Source organism: Bison bison, unplaced genomic scaffold (genome assembly GCF_000754665.1).
Source record: "Bison bison bison isolate TAMUID 2011002044 unplaced genomic scaffold, Bison_UMD1.0 scf7180017864376, whole genome shotgun sequence".
Classification (NCBI taxonomy): domain Eukaryota; kingdom Metazoa; phylum Chordata; class Mammalia; order Artiodactyla; family Bovidae; genus Bison; species Bison bison.
Genome location: NW_011494948.1, coordinates 11459398 through 11483197, shown reverse-complemented (window position 1 = coordinate 11483197; position 23800 = coordinate 11459398). Strand labels below are relative to the sequence as shown.

Below are 23800 nucleotides of genomic sequence, written 5' to 3'. Positions count from 1 at the left end.
ACCATATTCCAATATGAATTCCAAATGAAGACTTCAGGGTATGGGAAACTTAAGACTATAAGACTTCTAGAACAAAAGCATTAGAAAAGAAAATATTAACAAAAATGACTATAGAAATGTGCATACTTTGAATGTCTAATTTACATTATTCAAATTCATGGGACAGAAGTTATCTGCAATACATATGTAAAACAAAGCACTGCTATATGGAATAAAGTATACTTACAAATTAATAAGAAAATACAAACATTCTAATAGAAAAAAGACTAAAAATCACAGTAGATAAGAAAATGCACTATCTGAATGGTAAAAAAAGGAAACGAAAATCATCATCAGAAACTCATGGAGGGGGCGGTCCTAAGATGGCAGAGGAATATGATGGGGAGACCACTTTCTGCCCCACAAATTCATCAAAAGAACATTTGAACGCTGAGTAAATTCCACAAAACAACTTCTGAATGCCAGCAGAGGATATCAGGCACCCAGAAAAGCAGCCCACTGTCTTTGAAAGGAGGTATGAAAAATATAAAAGATAAAAAGAGAGACAAAAGAGGTAGGGACAGAGCTCCATCCTGTGAGTTCAGTTCAGTCGCTCAGTCGTGTCTGACTCTGCAACCTCATGAATCGCAGCACACCAGGCCTCCCTGTCCGTCACCATCTCCCGGAGTTCACTCAAACTCACATTCATCGAGTCGGTGATGCCATCCAGCCATCTCATCCTCTGTCGTCCCCTTCTTCTCCTGCCCCCAATCCCTCCCAGCATCAGAGTTTTTTCCAATAAGTCAACTCTTCGCATGAGGTGTTCAAAGTACTGGAGTTTCAGCTTTAGCATCATTCCTTCCAAAGAATACCCAGGACTGATCTCTTTTAAAATGGACTGGATGGATCTCCTTGCAGTCTAAGGGACTCTCAAGAGTCTTCTCCAACACCACAGTTCAAAAGTATCAATTCTTCGGCACTAAGCTTTTTTCACAGTCCAACTCTCACATCCATGCATGACTACTGGAAAAACCATACCCTTGACTAGACAGACCTTTGTTGGAAAAGTAGTATCTTTGCTTTTGAATATGCTGTCTAGATTGGTCATAACTTTTCTTCCAAGGAGTAAGCGTCTTTTAATTTCATGGCTGCAGTCACCATCTGCAGTGATTTTGGAGCCCAGAAAAATAAAGTCTGACACTGTTTCCACTGTTTCCCCATCTATTTGTCATGAAGTGATGGGACCAGATGCCATGATCTTTGTTTTCTGAATGCTGAGCTTTAAGCCAACCTTTTCACTCTCCTCTTTCACTTTCATCAAGACGCTTTTTAGTTCCTCTTCACTTTCTGCCATAAGGATGGTGTCATCTGCATATCTGAGGTTATTGATATTTCTCCTGGCAATCTTGATTCCAGCTTGTGCTTCTTCCAGCCCAGCATTTCTCATGATATACTCTGCATATAAGCTAAATAATCAGGATGACAATATACAGCCTTGAAGTACTCCTTTTCCTATTTGGAACCAGTCTGTTTGTTCCATGTCCACTTCTAACTGTTGCTTCCTGACCTACATACAGGTTTCTCAAGAGGCAGGGCAGGTGCTCTGGTATTCCCATCTCTTTCAGAATTTTCCACAGTTTATTATGATCCACACAGTCAAAGGCTTTGGCATAGTCAACAAAGCAGAATAAGATGTTTTTCTGGAATATTCCTGCTTTTGCGATGATTCAGCGGATGTTGGCAATTTGATCTCTGGTTCCTCTGCCTTTTCTAAAACCAGCTTGAACATCTGGAAGTTCATGGTTCACGTATTGCTGAAGCCTGGCTTGGAGAATTTTGAGCATTATTTTACTAGCATGTGAGATGAGTGCAATTGTCCCTTCTGTCCCGGGAAGGGAGTCTTAAAAAGAGAGGTTTCCAAACACCAGGAAACACTCTCACTGACGAATCTATGGAGAGCCTTGGATCTAGAGGGCAACATAACCAGGAGGAAAAATAAATAAATAATTAAAACCCACAGATTACATGCCCAACCATAACTCCCCCAGCAGAGAAGCAGCACAGACGCCTGTATCCACCACTAGCAAGTGGGGGCTGGGTAGGGAAGCGCGGGCTGCACTGCCTAGATTAAGGACCAGGCCTAATACCCCAAGGGTAATCTGAGGGCATTAACTTGGGAGAGCAAACCAGACTGTGGGATAGCTACCATGTGAAAAGCCCTAACCTAAGACATCTCCAGGCCCACTCACAGAACTAAGGACTGAGCATAGCTAGCCGGCTGCAGACCGGCTCATCCCCCTCCGGTGACAGGCAGGCGAGGGTAGCCAGAGCCGGAAGGGGGCAATCGAGGCCCCAGAGAGGCGTTATCTACCAAATTGCAAGCAGGCTGCATTGCTAACCAAGACTTCTTGGGATTCTGGACAGTCAATATCCGCCTGAGAAGGTGCGCCAGTTGTACACCCAGAAAACTGAGTACCAGGGATGGGGGAGGTGATAAGTCACAGCAACCATGCTCACCAAACACCTGGTCATCTGAGCTGCTCAGATCTGGGACGGGCACAAAATGCAGGCCCAACCAAGTCTGTGCCTCTGAGGACTACCCGAGTACCTGAACCTGAGTGGCTTAGACCTGGGAGGTGCATACAATCCAGGGCCAGCCTCAGAAAGTTCCCAGCAGAGCAACCTAGAGCCTAAGCAGTGTAGACAGGGAAAGCACACACACTGTGAGCGGGGGCAAACCCAGTGTGGCTGAGACACTGCAAGCACACGCCAGTGTTATTTGTTTGCAGCGTCCCTCCCTCCCCACAGCACCACTGAACAAGTGAGCCTTAAAAAGTTCCACCACCTCCCCCTTGCGTCAGGATGGAAATTAAGACACTGAAGGGACCAGCAAATAGAAGAAGCTAAAACAGAGGGAACCTCCTTGGAAGTGACAGGTGCAATAGATTAAAATCCTGTAGTTAGTACTGACTACATAGGAAGGGGCCTATAGGTCTTGAGAAATATAAGCCTGATCAAAGAACTATCTGAAAATGAACTGACCCCACAATGCCCACAATAACACCAGAGAAAGTCCTAGATATATTTTTACTATTTTTTCTATCATTCTTTAATTAAAAAATTTTTTTTTATTTTTAAGTCCACTATTACTCCTTTAATTTTCATTTTTATAAACTATTATTTTGCAAAAAAAGAGACCCTATTTTTTAAAGCAAATTTCATATACATATATTTTATAATTTTTCTGACTTTTTTTTTTAATATTGTATTTTTGAAAATCCAACCTCTACTCTAGATTTTTAATCTTTGCTTTTTGGTATTTGTTATCAATTTTGTACCTTTAAGAACCCAATCTTCAGTACCCATTTTTACTTGGGAGTGAGATTACTGGCTTGACTGCTCTCTCCTCCTTTGGACTCTTCTTTTTCTCTACCAGGTCGCCTCTATCTCCTCCCTCCCCCTTCTCTTCTCTACCCAACTCTGTGAATCTCTATGTGTTCTGGACGGTGGAGAACACTTAGGGAACTGATTACTGGCTGGATCCATCTAGCTCCTTTTGATTCCTCCCTTTATCTTCCTGGCCACCTCTGTCTGCTTCCTTCCTCTTCTCTTCTCTGTATAACTCCGAGAACATCTCTGAGAAGTCCAGACTGTGGAGCGCACATAAGGAAGTGATTACTGGCTAGCTTGCTCTCCCCTCTTTTGATTCTACCTCATCTCATCCTGGTCATCGCTATCTCCCTCCTCCCTCTTCTTTTATCCATGTAACTCTGTGAACCTCTCTGGGTGTCCCTCACTGTGGAGAAACTTTACATCTTTAACCTAGATGTTTTATCAATGGTGCTGTATAGATGGAGAAGTCTTGAGGCTACTGTAAAAATAAGACTGAAAACCAGAAGCAGGAGGCTTAAGTCAAATCCTGAGAACACCAGAGAAATCGTGACTCCAGGGAACATTAATCGACAGGAGCTCATCAAACACCTCCATACCTACACTGAAACCAAGCACCACCCAAGGGCCAACAAGTTCCAGAGCAAGACATACCACGCAAATTCTGCAGCAACACAGGAACATAGCCCTGAGCTTCAATATACAGGCTGCCCAAAGTCACTCCAAACCCACTGACATCTCATAGCTCATTACTGGACACTTCATTGCACTCCAGAGAGAAGAAATCCAATTCTACCCACCAGAACACCGATACAAGCTTCTCTAACCAGGAAACCTTGACAAGCCACCCATACAACCCCACCCACAGTGAGGAAACTTCACAATAAAGAAAACTCCACAAACTGCCAGAATACAGAAAGGCAACCCCGAACACAGCAATATAAACAAGACGAAAAGACAGAGGAATACCCAGCAGGTAAAGGAACAGGATAAATGCCCACCAAACCAAACAAAAGAGGAAGAGATAGGGAATCTATCTGATAAAGAATTTTGAATAATGATACTGAAAATGATCCAAAATCTTGAAAACAAAATGGAATCACAGATAAATAGCCTGGAGACAAGGATTGTGAAGATGCAAGAAAGGTTTAACAAGGACCTAGAAGAAATTTAAAAAAGAGTCAATATATAATGAATAATGCAATAAATGATATCAAAAACACTCTGGAGGGAACAAATAGTAGAATAATGGAGGCAGAAGATAGGATTAGTGAGATAGAAGATAGAATGGTAGAAATAAATGAATCACAGAGGAAAAATGAAAAAATAATTAAAAGAAATGAGGACAATCTCAGAGACCTCTGGGACAATGTTAAATGCCCCAACATTTGAATCATAGGAGTCCCAGAAGAAGAAGACAAAAAGAAAGACCATGAGAAAATACTTGAGGAGATAATAGTTGAAAACTTCCCTAAAATGGGGAAGGAAATAATCACCCAAGTCCAAGAAACCCAGAGAGTCCCAAACAGGATAAACCCAAGGCAAAACACCCCAAGACACATATTAATCAAATTAACAAAGATCCAACACAAAGAACAAATATTAAAAGCAACAAGGGAAAAACAACAAATACACACAAGGGGATTCCCATAAGGATAACAGATGATCTTTCAATAGAAACTCTTCAGGCCAGGAGGGAATGGCAGGACATACTTAAAGTGATGAAAGAAAATAACCTACAGCCCAGATTACTGTGCCCAGCAAGGATCTCACTCAAATACGAAGGAGAAATCAAAAGTTTTACAGACAAGCAAAAGCTCAGAGAATTCAGCACCACCAAACCAGCTCTCCAACAAATGCTAAAGGATCTTCTCTAGACAGGAAACACAAAAAGGGTGTATAAACTCGAACCCAAAACAATAAAGCAAATGGCAACGGGATCATACTTATCAATAATTACCTTAAACATAAATGGGTTGAATGCCCCAACCAAAAGACAAAGACTGGCTGAATGGATACAAAAACAAGACCCTTATATATGTTGTCTACAAGAGACCGACCTCAAAACAAGGGACACATACAGACTGAAAGTGAAGGGCTGGAAAAAGATATTCCACACAAATATAGACCAAAAGAAAGCAGGAGTACCAATACTCATATCAGATAAAATAGACTTTAAAACAAAGGCTGAAAGTCTCCAAATAATAAATGCTGGAGAGGGTGTGGAGAAAAGGGAACCCTCTTACACTGTTGGTGGGAATGCAAACTAGTACAGCCACTATGGAGTACAGTGTGGAGATTCCTTAAAAAACTGGAAATAGAACTTCCTTATGATCCACTGAGGAAACCAAAAGGGAAAGAGACACATGTACCCCAATGTACATCGCAACATTGTTTATAATAGCCAGGACATGGAAGCAACCTAGATGTCCATCAGCAGATGAATGGATAAGAAAGCTGTGGTACATATACACAATGGAGTATTACTCAGCCATTAAAAAGAATACATTTGAATCAGTTCTAATGAGGTGGATGAAACTGGAGCCTATTATACAGAGTGAAGGAAGCCAGAAAGAAAAACACCAATACAGTATACTAACGCATATATATGGAATTTAGAAAGATGGTAACAATAAACCTGTGTACGAGACAGCAAAAGAGACACTGATGTATAGAACAGTCTTATGGACTCTGTGGGAGAGGGAGAAGGTGGGAAGATTTGGGAGAATGACATTTAAACATGTAAAATATCATGTAAGAAACGAGTTGCCAGTCCAGGTTCGATGCACGATACTGGATGCTTGGGGCTAGTGCAGTGGGACGACCCAGAGGGATGGTATGGAGAGGGAGGAGGGAGGAGGGTTCAGGATGGGGAACACATGTATACCTGTGGCGGATTCATTTTGATATTTGACAAAACTAATACAATTATGTAAAGTTTTAAAATAAAATTAAAAAATAAAATAAAACAAAGGCTGTGAAATGAGACAAAGAAGGATACTACATAATGATCAAAGGATCAATCCAAGAAGAAGATATAACAATTATAAATATATATGCACCCAACATAGGAGCACCACAATATGTAAGACAAATGCTAACAAGTATGAAAGGAGGAAATTAACAATAACACAATATAGTGGGAGACTGTAATACCCCACTCACACCTATGGATAGATCAACTAAACAGAAAATTAACAAGGAAACACAAACTTTAAATGATACAATAGACCAGTTAGACCTAATTGATATCTATAGGACATTTCACCCCAAAACAATGAATTTCACCTTTTTCTCAAGCGCACACGGAACCTTCTCCAGGATAGATCACATCCTGGGCCATAAATCTAGCCTTAGTAAATTCAAAAAAATTGAAATCATTCCAAGCATCTTTTCTGACCATAATGCAGTAAGATTAAATCTCAATTACAGGAGAAAAACTATTAAAAATTCCAACATATGGAGGCTGAACAACACGCTGCTGAATAACCAACAAATCACAGAAGAAATCAAAAAAGAAATCAAAATATGCAGAGAAACAAAGGAAAATGAAAACACAACAACCCAAAACCTGTGGGACACTGTAAAAGCAGGGCTATGGGGAAGGTTCATAGCAATACAGGCATACCTCAAGAAACAAGAAAAAAGTCAAATAAATAACCTAACTCTACACCTAAAGCAACTAGAAAAGGAAGAAACAAAGAACCCCAGGGTTAGTCAAAGGAAAGAAATCTTAAAAATTAGGGCAGAAATAAATGCAAAAGAAACAAAAGACACCATAACAAAAATTAACAAAGCCAAAAGCTGGTTCTTTGAGAGGATAAATAAAATTGACAAACCATTAGCCAGACTCATCAAGAAACAAAGGGAGAAAAATCAAATCAATAAAATTAGAAATGAAAATGGAGAGATCACAACAGACAACACAGAAATACAAAGGATCATAAGAGACTACTATTGGCAATTATATACCAATAAAATGGACAACTTGGAAGAAATGGACAAATTCTTAGAAAAGTACAACTTTCCAAAACTGAACCAGGAAGAAATAGAAATCTTAACAGACACATCAGAAGCACAGAAATTGAAACTGTAATCAGAAAACTTCCAACAAACAAAAGCCCAGGTCTAGATGGCTTCACAGCTGAATTCTACCAAAAATTTAGAGAAGAGCTAACACCTATCCTGCTCAAACTCTTCCAGAAAACTGCAGAGGAAGGTAAACTTCCAAACTCATTCTATGAGGCCACCATCACCCTCATACCAAAACCTGACAAAGATGCCACAAAAAAAAAAACAAACTACAGGCCAATATCACTGATGAACATAGATGCAAAAATCCTTAATAAAATTCTAGCGATCAGAATCCAACAGCATTAAAAAGATCATACATCATGACCAAGTGGGCTTTATCCCAGGAATGCAAGGATTCTTAAATATCCACAAATCAATTGATGTAATATACCACATTAATAAATTGAAACATAAAAGCCATATGATTATCTCAATAGATGCAGAGAAAGCCTTTGACAAAATTCAACATCCATTTATGATAAAAAAAAAAAAACCCTCCAGAAAGCAGGAATAGAAGGAACATACCTCAACATAATAAAAGCTATATATGACAAATCCACAGCAAACATTATCCTCAATGGTGAAAAATTGAAAGCATTTCCCCTAAAGTCAGGAACAAGACAAAGGTGCCCACTTTCAGCACTACTATTCAATATGGTTTTGGAAGTTTTGGCCACAGCAATCATAGCAGAAAAAGCAATAAAAGGGATCCAGATTGGAAAAGAAGAAGTAACACTCTCACTGTTAGCAGATGACATGATCCTCTACATAGAAAACTCTAAAGACTTCACCAGAAAATTACTAGAGCTAATCAATGAACATAGTAAAGTTTCAGGATATAAAATCAACACACAGAAATCCCTTGCATTCCTATACACTTACAATGAGAAAACAAAAGAGAAATTAAGGAAACAATTCCATTCACCATTGTAATGAAAAGAATAAAATATTTAGGAATATACTTACCTAAAGAAACAAAAGATCTATATATAGAAAACTATAAAACACTGGTGAAAGAAATCAAAGAGGACACTAATAGATGGAGAAATATACTGTGTTCAAGAATCAATATAGTGAAAATGAGTATACTACCCAAAGCAATCTATAGATCAATGCAATCCCTATCAAGCTACCAATGGTATTTTTCACAGAGCTAGAACAAATAATTTCACAATTTGTATGGAAATACAAAAAACCTCCAATAGCCAAAGCAATCTTGAGAAAGAAGAATGGAACTGGAGAAATCAAGCTGCCTGACTTCAGGCTCTACTACAAAGCCACAGACATCAAGATAGTATGGTACTGGCACAAAGACAGACATATAGCTCAATGGAACAAAATGGAAAGCCCAGAGATAAACCCACGTACCTATAGACACCTTATCTTTGGCAAAGGAGGCAAGAATATACAATGGAGAAAAGAGGATCTCTTTAACAAGTGGTGCTGGGAAAACTGGTCAACCACTTGTAAAAGAATGAAACTAGAACACTTTCTAACAACATACACAAAAATAAACTGAAAATGGATTAAAGATCTCAATGTAAGACCAGAAACTATAAAACTCCTAGAGGAGAACACAGGCAAAACACTCTCCGACATAAATCACAGCAGGATCCTCTATGACTCACCTCCTAGAATATTGGAAATAAACGCAAAAATAAACAAATGGGACCTAATTAAAATTAAAAGTTTCTGCACAACAAAGGAAACTATAAGCAAAGTGAAAAGACAGCCTTCAGAATGGGAGAAAATAATAGCAAATGAAGCAACTGACAAACAACTAATCTCAAAAATATACAAGCAACTCCTGCAGCTCAATTCCAGAAAAATAAATGACCCAATCAAAAAATGGGCCAAAGAACTAAACAGACATTTCTCCAAAGAAGACATACAGATGGCTAACAAACACATGAAAAGATGTTCAACATCTCTCATTATCAGAGAAATGCAAATCAAAACACAATGAGGTACCATTTCACGCCAGTCAGAATGGCTGCGATCCAAAAGTCTACAAGCAATAAATGCTGGAGAGGGTGTGGGGAAAAGTAACCCTCTTACACTGTTGGTGGGAATGCAAACTAGTACAGCCACTATGGAGAACAGTGTGGAGATTCCTTAAAAAACTGGAAATAGAAGTGCCATACGACCCAGAAATCCCACTGCTGGGCATACACACCAAGGAAACCAGAATTGAAAGGGACACGCGTACCCCAATGTTCATCGCAGCACTGTTTACAATAGCTAGGACATGGACGCAACCTAGATGTCCATCAGCAGACAAATGGATAAGAAAGATGTCATACATATACACAATGGAGTGTTACTCAGCCATTAAAAAGAATTCATTTGAATCAGTTCTAATGAGGTAGATTAGAACTAATAATTAGTTCTAATGCACTGGAGCCTATTATACAGAGTGGAGTAAGCCAGAAAGAAAAACACCAATACAGTATACTAACGCATATATATGGAATTTAGAAAGATGGTAACAATAACCCTGTATGCGAGACAGCAAAAGAGACACAGATGTATAGAACAGTCTTTTGGACTCTGTGGGAGATGGTGAGGGTGGGATGATTTCAGAGAATGGCATTGAAACATGTATAATATCATATGTAAAATGAATCACCAATCCAGGTTTAATGCATGATATAGGATGCTCGGGGCTGGCGCACTGGGATGACCCAGAGGGATGGTATGGGGAGGGAGGTGGGAGGGGGTTTCAGGTTGGGGAACATGTGTAAACCTGTGGCGGATTCGTGTTGATGTATGCCAAAACCAATACAATATTGTAAAGTAATTAGACTCTAATTAAAATAAATTTATATTAAAAATAAATAAAAAATAAATCAATTGGTTTGGAGAATATATATATATATATACACACATGTGTTATAAATTCTTCTTAAGCATGCATACACATAGAGGGGCTATCATATTTACTAGAACCAAAATTTTAGGGGTTAGCCTTTTCAATAAAATCTATGGTTAAGAAGAAAACTGAAATTCAATAGGAAAAAATGAACAAAAACTTTCTCAAGACCAAGAGAAAGCCACAAAAAATTATTTTGAAAAATATTTATCAGAAAAGATATAAGAAGATTATGAAGACTGATTGTTCCTTTTATCTTCTATATTTTACTACAAATAAGGTCCTCTCAAGCCAAAGAAATACATATAAAACACATGTATTTTTTAACTGCTTTTTGTTTTTTTTATGTATTTTTAAAGGACTTGAAAAATACAATCTGAAAACTATACTGCAATAAATTCTAGTTATATCTATAAATTTAAGCCCTAATTTAAAAAGCCAAAATTCATAATTCTAAATGTGTTTTTTAAACATATTTTATTTCAAAATGCAATAGCCTTTATTTTTTAATGATTACATTTTAGATAAGTATTTGAAGTCAGTTTCCTGCTTTGCAACATCAATTTTTAAAAAGCTATGGGTCTTAAGTGAAGGAATATAAATTAATGCTAGTCCCCACTGGTGGATTTGAATATATAACTTGCTATTTAAAGAAAATAACATGTAATAAACTTCCTAAGAAGTTAGATTCAAAATAACAGCATGGATTCCATTCTCATTCCATACCTTTAATTTTGCATCAATGCTAAATTTTTCTTTTCTCCAATGTGCTTCCTGCTTCCTCAGTTTCTCCAGCTCATTTAGCAGGTCAGCGCAGTGGGTACTTAATTTCTCATTTTCCTCCTTCAGATTTTTTATAACCAGCCTGTTTTGCTCTTCCTTAATCTGCACACACTCCTTAGTGTCCCGTAGAATAGTACCACAAGGGCCGATACAAAAAACAACAACAACAACAAAAAAAGCTGAGAACTAATCCGCAAATACAAACTGTGCAATTTTACGCTCCCAGAAGCTTCTTCTATATTTGATGGCCAAGGTCACCTGTATACTTTCACTGGCCTCTTTTCATGCAGGTGGATGGGTCATATTTTTCACTGGATGACAGCTTTGATGAGTACACATTTGCAAAGAGCCCATTAATTGATCAAGCTGCCTTTGATGCTGTCCCCAGCTATTTTTGAGACCCACACAGACATAGCCTCCCAGACCTGGGTTTTATCAATTAATAATGCCAGTCCCATCAGAATCTAATTACAAGAAGCCACATATTCACACTCCTACTTTCTTAGCTCCATTTCCATCATTAACTATTTATTGGAAAGTTATAAAGCTTAGAGTCTAAGCTTTAAAGTATCTTTCTCAGAGTTTTTTCATGTGAGAAAACTGTATGGTACAGCAGGGCCTAAGGCAATTTCTCCTCCAAGCTTGTCACTTTCTGTGCCACAAAGGCTGACAAAGCTTAAAGTAGGACTTCAAAGAAATAGTAGGGTAAAACTATGTACAAGTCAACACACCTTAACTTCTTGACTTTTCTCTTTAAATTTCTTCTGCAAGTCACTGAATTCTTTCCTTAAGAAATCATTTTCTTCATCTACTGCAATCTTCCGTTTTACAAGGTCATTTATTTCCTGTGTTAGTCCTGATTCTCTCTGGAAAAAAAAAAAAAGCAAAATTACTGATGAATTGGTATTTCTAAGAAAAGATAATTTCATAAGAAAAGTTTGAGAGTTTGATTGGTAATATTAGAATTAACTAGCTTTCATAATAACATCCATTATCATAATTTCTCATTTCCTGTGACATGCCCAGAAATTGTCAAGTAAAATGTGCAAACACGTGCCTAGTTACTAGTTCAAAATGAAGTACACGTACAAACTGGACACCAAATATTCAGCCTCACACAGAAAGCAAACTTTTTGGATTTAGTTGTGCAATAGGAAAAAACCCCAATATTTTACAAAATATTCTAATTAAAGAAAATGCGTATGTGGCTAAAATAAGAATTACCATCTAAAACATTTTTTTTTAGAAAAACAGTTTTGTGAAAGCATGAACAATTTTAAAGAATGAAAAACAGCAAGTCTGTTTTGATACCCAAAATATCTTGCTGTGTAGAAAGATATTCAAAATATTAATATTGCCACAATTTTTAACCAAATATTCTTCTCACCTACCAGAAATATCTGAATCTCATTGAAGGATGTATCCATGACTCGTTTCTTAGTTTCCCTCCTTTCTAATCTTTACAGCTTTTCCCTCAGAAATCTTACCCACTCTCCTGGATTCTGGTGTCGTCTCTGTCTAAAAGACCGCTGCTGCTAAGTTGCTTCAGTTGTGTCCAACTCTGTGTGACCCCATACATGGCAGCGCACCAGGCTCCCCCGTTCCTGGGATTCTCCAGGCAAGAACACTGGAGTGGGCTGCCGTTTCCTTCTCCAATGCATGAAAGTGAAAAGTCAAAGAGAAGTCACTCAGTCGTGTCTGACTCCTAGCGACCCCATGGACTGCAGCCTACCAGGCTCCTCCATCCATGGGATTTTTCCAGGCAAGAGCCATAACCTGGCCCTAACTCTCTTCCAACTACCAATCCCACATTTTCAGTTTCCAATAAAAATACCTCCATTTTAATTATCTACTGCCATCTCAAACCAACATGCTAAAACTGATATCCATGCCCTAATACTGACTCTTTGCCAAACTTACTCAACTTTTGTCAACTCACTTATTTTTTCAACTAATATTTGAATCTATTATTCCTAAGTTTTTTTGCACTGTTTAATTTAGGATTTCCATTTTATTTAAATATTATCAAATTCACATTTGACATGTACTGTTATATTTTATATTTATTTTATATAGCAAGAACAACTATATTATTTTGATAATTTTTATTATAGTTGTATTACAATGTATTGTTAGCTTCTGCTGTACAGTACAGTGAAGATTAGAGACACCGTGGGAACATTTCATGCAAAGATGGGCTCGATAAAGGATAGAAATGGTATGGACCTAACAGAAGCAGAAGATATTAAGAAGAGGTGGCAAGAATACACAGACTGTACAAAAAAGATCTTCATGACCATGATAATCAAGATGGTGTGATCACTCACCTAGAGCCAGACATCCTGGAATGTGAAGTCAAGTGGGCCTTAGAAAGCATCACTACAAACAAAGCTAGTGGAGATGATGGAATTCCAGTTGAGCTATTTCAAATCCTGAAAGATGATGCTGTGAAAGTGCTGCACTCAATATGCCAGCAAATTTGGAAAACTCAGCAGTGGCCACAGGACTGGAAAAGGTCAGTTTTCATTCCAATCCCAAAGAAAGGCAATGCCAAAGAATGTTCAAACTACTGCACAATTGCACTCATCTCACACACTAGTAAAGTAATGCTCAAAATTCTCCAAGCCAAGCTTCAGCAATATGTGAACCTGAACTTCCAGATGTTCAAGCTGGTTTTAGAAAAGGCAGAGGAACCAGAGATCAAATTGCCAACATCCGCTGGATCATGGAAAAAGCAAGAGAGTTCCAGAAAAACATCTGCTTTATTGACTATGCCAAAGCCTTTGACTGTGTGGATCACAATAAACTGGAAAATTCTGAAAGAGATGGGAATACCAGACCATCTGACCTGCCTCTTGAGAAACCTACATGCAGGTCAGGAAGCAACAGTTAGAACTGGACATGGAACAACAGACTGGTTCCAAATAGGAAAAGGAGTATATCAAGACTGTATATTGTCACCCTGCTTACTTAACTTATATGCAGAGTACATCATCAGAAACGCTGGGCTGGAAGAAGCACAAGCTGGAATCAAGATTGCCAGGAGAAATATCAATAACCTCAGATATGCAGATGACACCATCCTTATGGCAGAAAGTGAAGAGGAACTAAAAAGCGTCTTGATGAAAGTGAAAGAGGAGAGTGAAAAGGTTGGCTTAAAGCTCAACATTCAGAAAACTAAGATCATGGCATCTGGTCCCATCACTTCATGGGAAATAAGATGGGGAAACAGTGGAAACAGTGTCAGACTTTTATTTTGGGCGGCTCTAAAATCACTGCAGATGGTGACTGTAGCCATGAAATTAAAAGATGCTTACTCCTTGGAAGGAAAGTTATGACCAACCTAGATAGCATATTGAAAAGCAGAGACATTACTTTGCCAACAAAGGTCCATCTATAGCCAAGGCTATGGTTTTTCCAGGGGTCATGTATGAATGTGAGAGTTGGACTGTGAAGAAAGCTTAGTGCTGAAGAATTGATGCTTTTGAACTGTGGTGCTGGAGAAGACTCTTGACTGTCCAAGAAGATCCAACCAGTCCATCCTAAAGAAGATCAGTCCTGGGTGTTCATTGGAAGGACTGGCGCTAAAGCTGAAATGCCAATACTTTGGCTACCTTGTGTGAAGAGTTGACTCATTGGAAAAGTCTCTGATGCTGGGAGGGATTGGGGGCAGGAGGAGAAGGGGACGACAGAGGATGAGATGGCTGGATGGCATCACCGACTCGATGGACATGAGTTTGAGTGAACTCTAGGAGTTTGTGATGGACAGGGAGGTCTGGCGTGCTGCAATTCATGGGGTCGCAGAGAGTCGGACACAACTGAGCAACTGAACTGAACTGAAACGAATTAGTTAAATATATGTGTGTGTGTGTGTGTGTGTGTGTGTGTGTGTGTGTATGTATACTGCTTTTTAGATTCTTTTCCAATATAGGTCATTACAGAGTATTGAGTTACCTGTGCTATATTTTAAGTCCTCATTAGGTAGTTAATTTTATATATAGTAGTGTGATTATGACACTTCTATTTTATCTGTGTGTATACTGAGTTATGAAGTAAAATGTATTTTTCTCAGTATAGGGATCATATTAATTAAACATTGCTCTTGATTTTTACTTAGAGGTGACATTACTCGTCCATAGGCCAACTGAACTTCAAGAGTTCTCATAACTCCACATCTGTACCAATAAGACACTCAGGCTTGGCAACGTTTTACAAATTAAGTATAAATGGAACCTCAAAACAGTTTTCATTTTTATTGCCTATTTTAATTATTAGGGCATATCAAAATATGTTTTACATCAATCAAACAGCATAAAATGCAAACATCTACAATTCATAACCTATTTTTCTATTCTCATCTAAGTCTCAGCCTCTTTCAAGGTTCAATTTTCACCTCCTCCATGAAGCCTTTCCTAACTATCACAGTAATTTCTGCTATTTCCAAGTTTCTGTATTGCCTACATTATTCATTTTGCACATATTACCTAGAGCTGCTAATTATCTATGTACTCACACTATCTTCCAAACTAAATTATAGTAAATGTTTATGAGTGAGATTGACACTGATAAATTCAATCATATGAACACTAAGACAGTGAATTATCTACAGCCCTATCCTTTGAAAGAATTAACAAAAATTAAGCATCCTCATCTATCCTTGAGATTATTTAGACTTAAGAAAGGTGAGATACAAGACCAAATGATTTAAGGTTTAGAAGAATGTGCCCATTAATGTGAGCTAAACTTAACAGGAATAAACAACATGCTGCTGCTGCCGCTGCTGCTAAGTCATTTCAGTCGTGTCCGACTCTGTGCGACTCCATAGACGGCAGCCCACCAGGCTTCTCTGTCCCTGGGATTCTCCAGGCAAGAATACTAGAGTGTGTTGCCATTTCCTTCTCGAATGCATGAAAGTGAATAGTGAAAGTGAAGTCACTCAGTCCTGTCTGACTCTTCGCGACCCCATGGACTGTGTAGCCTACCAGGCTCCTCCATCCATGGAATTTTCCAGGCAAGAGTACTGGTGTGGGTTGCCATTTCCTTCTCTGAATAAACAATATAAATTACAGCAATAACAAGGCCTTTCATGAAAATTATTTAGTAATTGAAAAGTTAGCATTTGAGTGAATTTAGTAATCTACAGGACAAGTATAGACTTAATCTTTAAATAAAAACACATAATACAGTAGGAACTTAGCTAACCAAAACCTTCATTTTTTGAGGGCTTCTCTGGTGGCTCAGATAGTACAGAAGCTGCCTGAGCCAGGAGACCCAGGCTCATATTTTGATAATTAGTTTGATAAATGATTTTATATATCATAAATCATTAAAGTAATAAGTTAGACACAGATGTATTCCCAATGGAAGAGAATTGATAAACTCTCAAAGATCTATTAAATTTTACATAACACAAAATATTTTCCTAATAAAATGTACCCTCAATGATCTAGTTTTTATAATGGAAGTGACAGTCACTTAGGCGTGTCCGACTCTTTGCAACCCCATGGACTATGCAGTCCATGGAATTCTCCAGGCCAGAATACAGGAGTGGATAGCCATTCCCTCCCCAGGGGATATTCCCAACACAGGGATCAAACCCAGGTCTCCCACATTGCATGCAAATTCTTTACCAGCTAAGCCACCAGGGAAGCCCAAGAATATTAGAGTAGGTAGCCTATACCTTGCCTAGTGGATCTTCCCAACCCAGGAATCGAACCGAGGTCTTCTGCATTGTAGGCAGATTTTTTACCAACTGAACTACCAGGGAAGCCTTAGCACAAGTATATATAGTTACAATTCATTTTTTTTCTTTTCCTTTTTAGAGAAGTATAGTTGATTTATAATAAATTCTATAAGTTTTAGATATATAACATGATTTCACAATTTTAAAGGTTATGTTCCATTTACAGTTATTTGAAATGCTATATTCCCTCTGCTATATAATATATCCTTATAGCTTATTTACTTTATACATAGTAGTTTGTACCTGTTAATTCCCTTCCCGCTTTGCTCTCCCCACTGGTAACTACTAGTTTGTTCTCCATGTTTGTGAGTCTGCTTCTTTTTTGTTATAGTCACTAGTTTGTTTTATTGTTCAGATTCCACATGTAAGTGACACTGTATAGTATTTATCTTTCTCTGACTTATTTCACTAAACATTAATAACCCTCCAAGTCCTAAATTTAGCTTCATGAAACCTTTTCAAGAAACTTTTCTGGATAGAGTAAAGTACATTCTTAATGGTCTGCTTGACTTAATATTAAAATAGCAAATTGAACTCAGAGGAACCATAAAGCATAAAGGGTGACAAGAGAAAGTATGGCTGGAACAAATTATTTATTATGGATAAGCCATGACATGAATAATTCAAATCATGGTCAAAAGAAGTCTGTACAGAAAGAAGAGAATGATAGTGGGTATGAATCAGGAAAAAAGAGGGGTGTGATGGCAGTGGTTCAAAAGACCTAAAACTCTATAAAACAATACTTGAGCATAGTTAATATATTATTTATATGACCTACTTTAAAATGTACATAAAGAGTTTAATGAAAAACAGTGAAGTAATGATATCAGTACAATTAAAACAAAGGTAAACGGATAAAAGGGAAGGGGTGAGAGAATTAAATGTAATTGAGAACTGAAACTTATTTCTGAGCTTCCTAGAAGGTAAGAAAGAAGGGAAATTCAATGTTTAAAAATTATCTCATTAAATACAGCAAGTTATTAGTAGACTCGAGTTATCTAATGCAATACTTGAAGGAAAATTTATTACAAGATTTACTTTATAACTAGCAGTGACAAAGCTAAACCACAGTCTTACCAAAAGAAGTTACATGGCATTTTTCTACACTATTATCAATAAAGCATGTAATAGTATTAGATTGTTCTATGAAAGTTTTTCAGCAACTAGCTAAAAAATTGTGTGTATAACTTTCTAGTAGTTTGACTAGATATGTGGTTAAGGAATAAGCATTCTTGTTGCTCTATTCCATTGACTACAAGTTTGGAAAAGTAAGAACTATTTAACATTACTTGATGGGACAATAAACACATGATGAAGGAACTTTTGTCTTCCAGCACAGGATGCAGTAAGTTGGAGGTTGTCTCTCCTATTCATACAACATGAAAAAAGTTGAACAAACTGAAAATCAGCAACTCTTCTTAGAATCATCAGAGAACTGAGGTCATATGGCAAATTGCTGTTCCCCAAACTAGACAGACAGGCAGATACAGAGAATCACAATACAGCATAGCAAAATCCCTGAAGCAAGAAAACTCCATGGAAACCAGTACCGAGAGTAGGAAAACAAAATCTGCAATTAACCAATCATTGGAGGATAAGTGTGGACGTGCATGAGAGTTAAAAATGTCCTGTAGGGCCTGGTCCTAGAGGAGTTCCTATACTTTCATGAGTTTTTACATACAGAACACTATTAGGTTGTCTCAGTGAAGATCAGAGAAAAATCTCTTCCTGCTCTCTGCAGGAGGAGAGGGAACATAGGCATTTTAAAATATGACCTAAGTGTATAATTCTTAACAAGGCCTACCCTCAAGAGAAAATTATTTTCCTAGAGTCTGCTGGGATTTTACTAGACTAACCAACCCAAATGAAGTTAAATACCCAACTCCAATACCCTTGCCTTCCAATCTTTCCTAAGGGGGAAAAGAAAAAAAAAAACTGAGACACACTTATGAACGTCAGACCTAGGGGCTGCTGCTGCTGCTAAGTCGCTGCAGTCGTGTCTGACTCTGTGCGACCTCACAGACGGCAGCCCACCAGGCTCCCCCGTCCCTGGGATTCTCCAGGCAAGAACACTGGAGTGGGTTGCCATTTCCTTCTCCAATGCGTGAAAGTGAAAAGTGAAAGTAAAGTCGTTCAGTCGTGTCCGACTCTTAGTGACCCCATGGACTGCAGCCTACCAGGATCCTCCATCCATGGGATTTTCCAGGCAAGAGTACTGGAGTGGGGTGCCACTGCCCTCTCCTAAAGACTGAGACCTAAACATTTAACTATGGAGTACTTTCACTCCCCGAGACACCTCACAAACTACGTCAATAGGTTTCTGTATAATAACAAGGGAATGCAACTGAAAGAACTGGTTGTTTCAAATGATATTTAACAAGTTTCTCAAGACACCCAAACAGAAAAGGACACCAAAGCAAAAGCTGAGCCTGTGCTAAAAGAACAGTAAACACAGCCTAAACCCTAGGCCCATTTCTCTCAGTATATTTTAATCATTTGGTTAATTTTGTGTCCACTTGGCTAAAACATTGTGCCCATTATATCTAGTTCTTCAACAAACACCAATCTAGATATTGCTGTTAAAGTGTTTTTGTCATAGATGTGATTAACATTTAAATCAATAGACTTGAGTAAAGGAGATGACCCCTCCATAATGTGAGTAAGTCTCATCTGGTCAATAGAAGACCTTAAGAAAGAGGACTATTCATCTGAGAAAGAAAGAATTTTGCCACCAGCATACTTTTGGATTCAGATGCTGTATCAACTCTTCCCTGGGTCTCCAGTTTGCTGTGCAGAATTCAGATTTGCCAGCCCATAACTACATGCATGAGTGCATGCTCAGTCGCTCAGTCATGTCCAACTCTTTGTGATCCCATGGATTGCAGCCTGGCAGGCTCCTCTGTCCATGGGATTTTCCAAGCAAGAATACTAGAGCAGGTTACCATTTCCTACTCCAGGGGATCTTCCTGACCCAGGGATTAAACTCGCATCGCCTGTCTTCTGCCTTGGAAGGCAGATTCTTTACCACTGAGCCACCTGGGAAGCCACAGCTATATGAGACAATGCCTTAAAATCAATTTCTCTGTCTCTGTCTCATGTCTTTGACTATCCATCTACAGACACATTTTTAGTTCTGTTTCTCTATGGAACCCTGACTATCAAAGACTTTGGTCCTATTTAGAACTTCAGTCCTAAACTGCAAGGTCTTGGATTCTGAACTTGAATAAGCCTGGAAGCAGATTCTTCCCAAATTAAATCTCCAGATGAAAACATGAATTAATCAAACCTCAATTACAACCTTCCTGATCCACAGCACCTTAAAAAACATGTGTATTCTTTGCAACTTAATAAATATGTGCATTCTTTTAAGGTTTCAATTTGCTAAACAGCAAGAGAAAAACTAACATACCACAAGGCATTTTCCTATAGAATTTATACTAGAAAATAATAGAGAAAATGGATGTAAACCATAAACACTGGAAATCTTGACAGTATAAAAAATACAACCAAATAATGCTAATAACAGGAAATTAAGTCCTCCAATTACTCTCTGTAAGCTCACTTTAAAATGCAGGAGAAAGGATGAGTAAGTAAAAATATACTAATTTTCTCAAGTTTTTTAAAGTGTGCAGCTGATACTATCTAAATTTTTCAGAATATTCTAGAATAAAGGTATACAGTGTTAAGACAGAAAAATATCACATTATATTTATATGAAGGAACCAAAAAAAATGACAAAAAGAACTTATTTACAGCACAGAAACTGACTCACAGACATTGGAAACAAACTTACTGTTACTAAAGGGAAAATGGAGGGAGGGATAAATTAGGAGATTTGGATTAACAAATATACACCACTATATATGAAGTAGATAAACAATAAAGACCTATAGGATAGCACAGGAAACTATATTCAATATCTTATAATAACCTATAATGGAAAAGAATCTGAAAAAGAATACATATACATATATGCATACAAACCTGTGTATAACAACCACTTTGCTGTATACCTGAAGCTAATACAACACTGTAAATCAACTATACTTCAATCTAAAAAACTATAGAGTTAAATATTATATATAAAATAATAATGCAATCACTAAAAGAACTGATACAGTTCTCCTAAACCTTCCAAACTATCAGCGTAAGAGTGCATGCACATACACAAAGACACACACACAAATGAAGAGAAAACAACTGGCAAATGCTGAAAAAAACAAACAAAATATTAAAACAGAAAGCATAAGATTAACCAGAGAATGAAGATCAAATAAGTATATCAGATCTTAAGGAGATGGAAAAAGCTTACCTTTAAAAAGGTAAATACATATATAATTGAGTCAAAACACAAAGTCCAACCAAAGAGTACAAACAATAATCATCTAAATATGCAGTATTAAAGTATAAACAAATATATAACAAATTAATTGAAAGAATGCTAGAGGAAAGATAATACTTTGAGAAGAAAACTAAGATATAAGCTGAATGCCTGAAAAGATAAAAAGGTTAGAATAAATGTATTAAATCCGGTTATCTTCTTGAACTCATGGTTTCCTCTTTCAACTAGATCTGTTAACACAATTAAGTCTTCTTGTATTGTGTATTTTAATTTTCTTCTCCATTACTTTCAAATATTTTGGCTAATGCTTTTTTAAATGCAAAAATATCCTTTGTACTGTTAAATTTCCTCATTTGATTCATTATTTTGTTAGAATTCAGTGATTTCTTAAAACATCACATGCCATTCTATGTGTTACTTTCTAAAATCACCTCATGTTTTGTTTTGTTTTTGTAACTTTGTACAGCATTAACCACCTTTTGCTTTGAAATTCTTTTTCACATCATGAGATACAGTATTATACTTCTCTCTTTCTACTTCTCTGAACAACTTTTTTTCATCTCTTTTACTAAAATTTGCTTTTCCTCTCATCCATTAATACTATCAGCAAATATCTAGTTCTCAGAATTCTGTTTAAAGTCTTCTCCTTAACTATAACATTAAATATTTTTATATCAAGGAGAAAACTCCTTCCCAAGGATTGAATTCATGCTTTCAATAGTTTACTTAAAAATCTCTAAATGGTATTTCTACCAATAACTAAAATTTTAATTGTCTAAAAGAAGCTCAAAAGTTATCCTCATAGTAAGTTGTACCTCTTTATAATAACCTTCTTCCTGATAGCAATGCCACTGCTCTCCTGGATTCTCTGGGCTGAAAACCTAAGAGTCACTTTCAAATTACCATCAAGTCCTTACAGTTCTAATTTATATATCTTTAATTCTTACAAAACTAATAGTTCAGGTTCATGTCATTACTCTTAAGACTATGAAATAACCTCCTTACAGATCATTCTACTTTCTGCTTTCCTTTTTCTAAATGTATACTAGACTATTAGATTTATTTTCACAGATTGCAGCTTAATTAACTTAATGAAATGCCTGCTGAGTCACTTCAGTCATGTCCGACTCTGTGTGACCCCATAGATGGCAGCCCACCAGGCTCCCCTATCCCTGGGATTCTCCAGGCAAGAACACTGGAGTGGGTTGCCATTTCCTTCTCCAGTGCATGAAAGTGAAAAATGAAAGTGAATTAGCTCAGTCGTGTCCGACTCTTAGCGACCCTGTGGACTGCAGCCCACCAGGCTCCTCCGTCCATGGGGTTTTCCAGGCGAGAATATTGGAGTGGGTTGCCATTGCCCAGATAAATTAATTTGCCCTCTAATTAAAGTTTGCACTTTTTCATTCAAGCAGTTAAGGCCTTTCTTTAATACAGGTTCAATATAACATTAGTCTTTTCTCAGCCTACACTCTTACATATTACCTATGAAACAAAATATAAACTTCAGTATCAACCAAAGATATGCTACACTCCTACCTTCTTCAATTTTGCCTGGTGTTTGACATGGGCAACTCCTCCTAAAATCTCCACCTATTAAAATTGTCTGAGTATCTTAAGACCTTGCCACGTAATTTAATCTCTCCTTCTTTTGAATCTTAATAGCATTCTGCTTGTGATTCTCTCATGGCACTTATATTGGTTTCATTTATGTAAGTCACACATGCAAAAATATTTAAAGAACATCTATTATACATCAGGCAATATAGTAAACATTACATGTTGGGTATAAACGGTCCCCACGCTCATAGAACCTGTAATTTAATGTAGGAACATACGGTTACTTGCACTTCACTTTTATCCCCACCCAGTGGCTCACAGAGACTTAGAAATTCTTTATTAAAGGCAGGAATTTTAATTCTAAATTTTCCAGAGTATCATCACATGATAATATCCACATTTAATACAGCAATTTGTTTAACTGAATGAAAAATATAACCCATGAATGATTTTTAAGATATAAACACAGTATTGCACAAAAATATACATGCTTTAGGCTAAGGAATTAAAGGCTCTAAATGACAAATTCAGATCAGATCACTCGCTCAGTCGTGTCCAACTCTTTGCGACCCCATGAATCGCAGCATGCCAGGCCTCCCTGTCCATCAGCAACTCCCGGAGTTCACTCAGACTCATGTCCATCAGGTCAGTGATGCCATCTAGCCATCTCATCCTCTGTCGTCCCCTTCTCCTCCTGCCCCCAATCCCTCCCAGCATCAGAGTCTTTTCCAATGAGTCAACGCTTCGCATGAGGTGGCCAAAGTACTGGAGTTTCAGCTTTAGCATCATTCCTTCCAAAGAAATCCTAGGGCTGATCTCCTTCAGAATGGACTGGTTGGATCTCCTTGCAATCCAAGGGACTCTCAAGAGTCTTCTCCAACACCACAGTTCAAAAGCATCAATTCTTCGGCGCTCAGCCTTCTTCACAGTCCAACTCTCACATCCATACATGACTACTGGAAAAACCATAGCCTTGACTAGACGGACCTTTCTTTAAAGAGCAATCTACTACTATGTGGTTAAATGGATATATATTTTTAAGTTTTACAAATTTTAGTGT

At 37.6% G+C, this 23800-nt stretch overlaps 1 protein-coding gene across 1 annotated transcript in view; it reads right to left on the bottom strand.

Annotated features, from left to right (window-relative positions):
- Nucleotides 1–23800, bottom strand: part of CNTLN (centlein, centrosomal protein) — a 354792-nt gene that overhangs the window by 233550 nt on the left and 97442 nt on the right. Inside the window, exons 5-6 of the mRNA XM_010857100.1 lie at nt 11830–11964; nt 11042–11212 (exon numbers count right to left, since the gene is read on the bottom strand). Coding sequence (XP_010855402.1) covers nt 11042–11212; nt 11830–11964 — 306 coding nt within the window. The remainder of the gene's footprint in view (nt 1–11041; nt 11213–11829; nt 11965–23800) is intronic.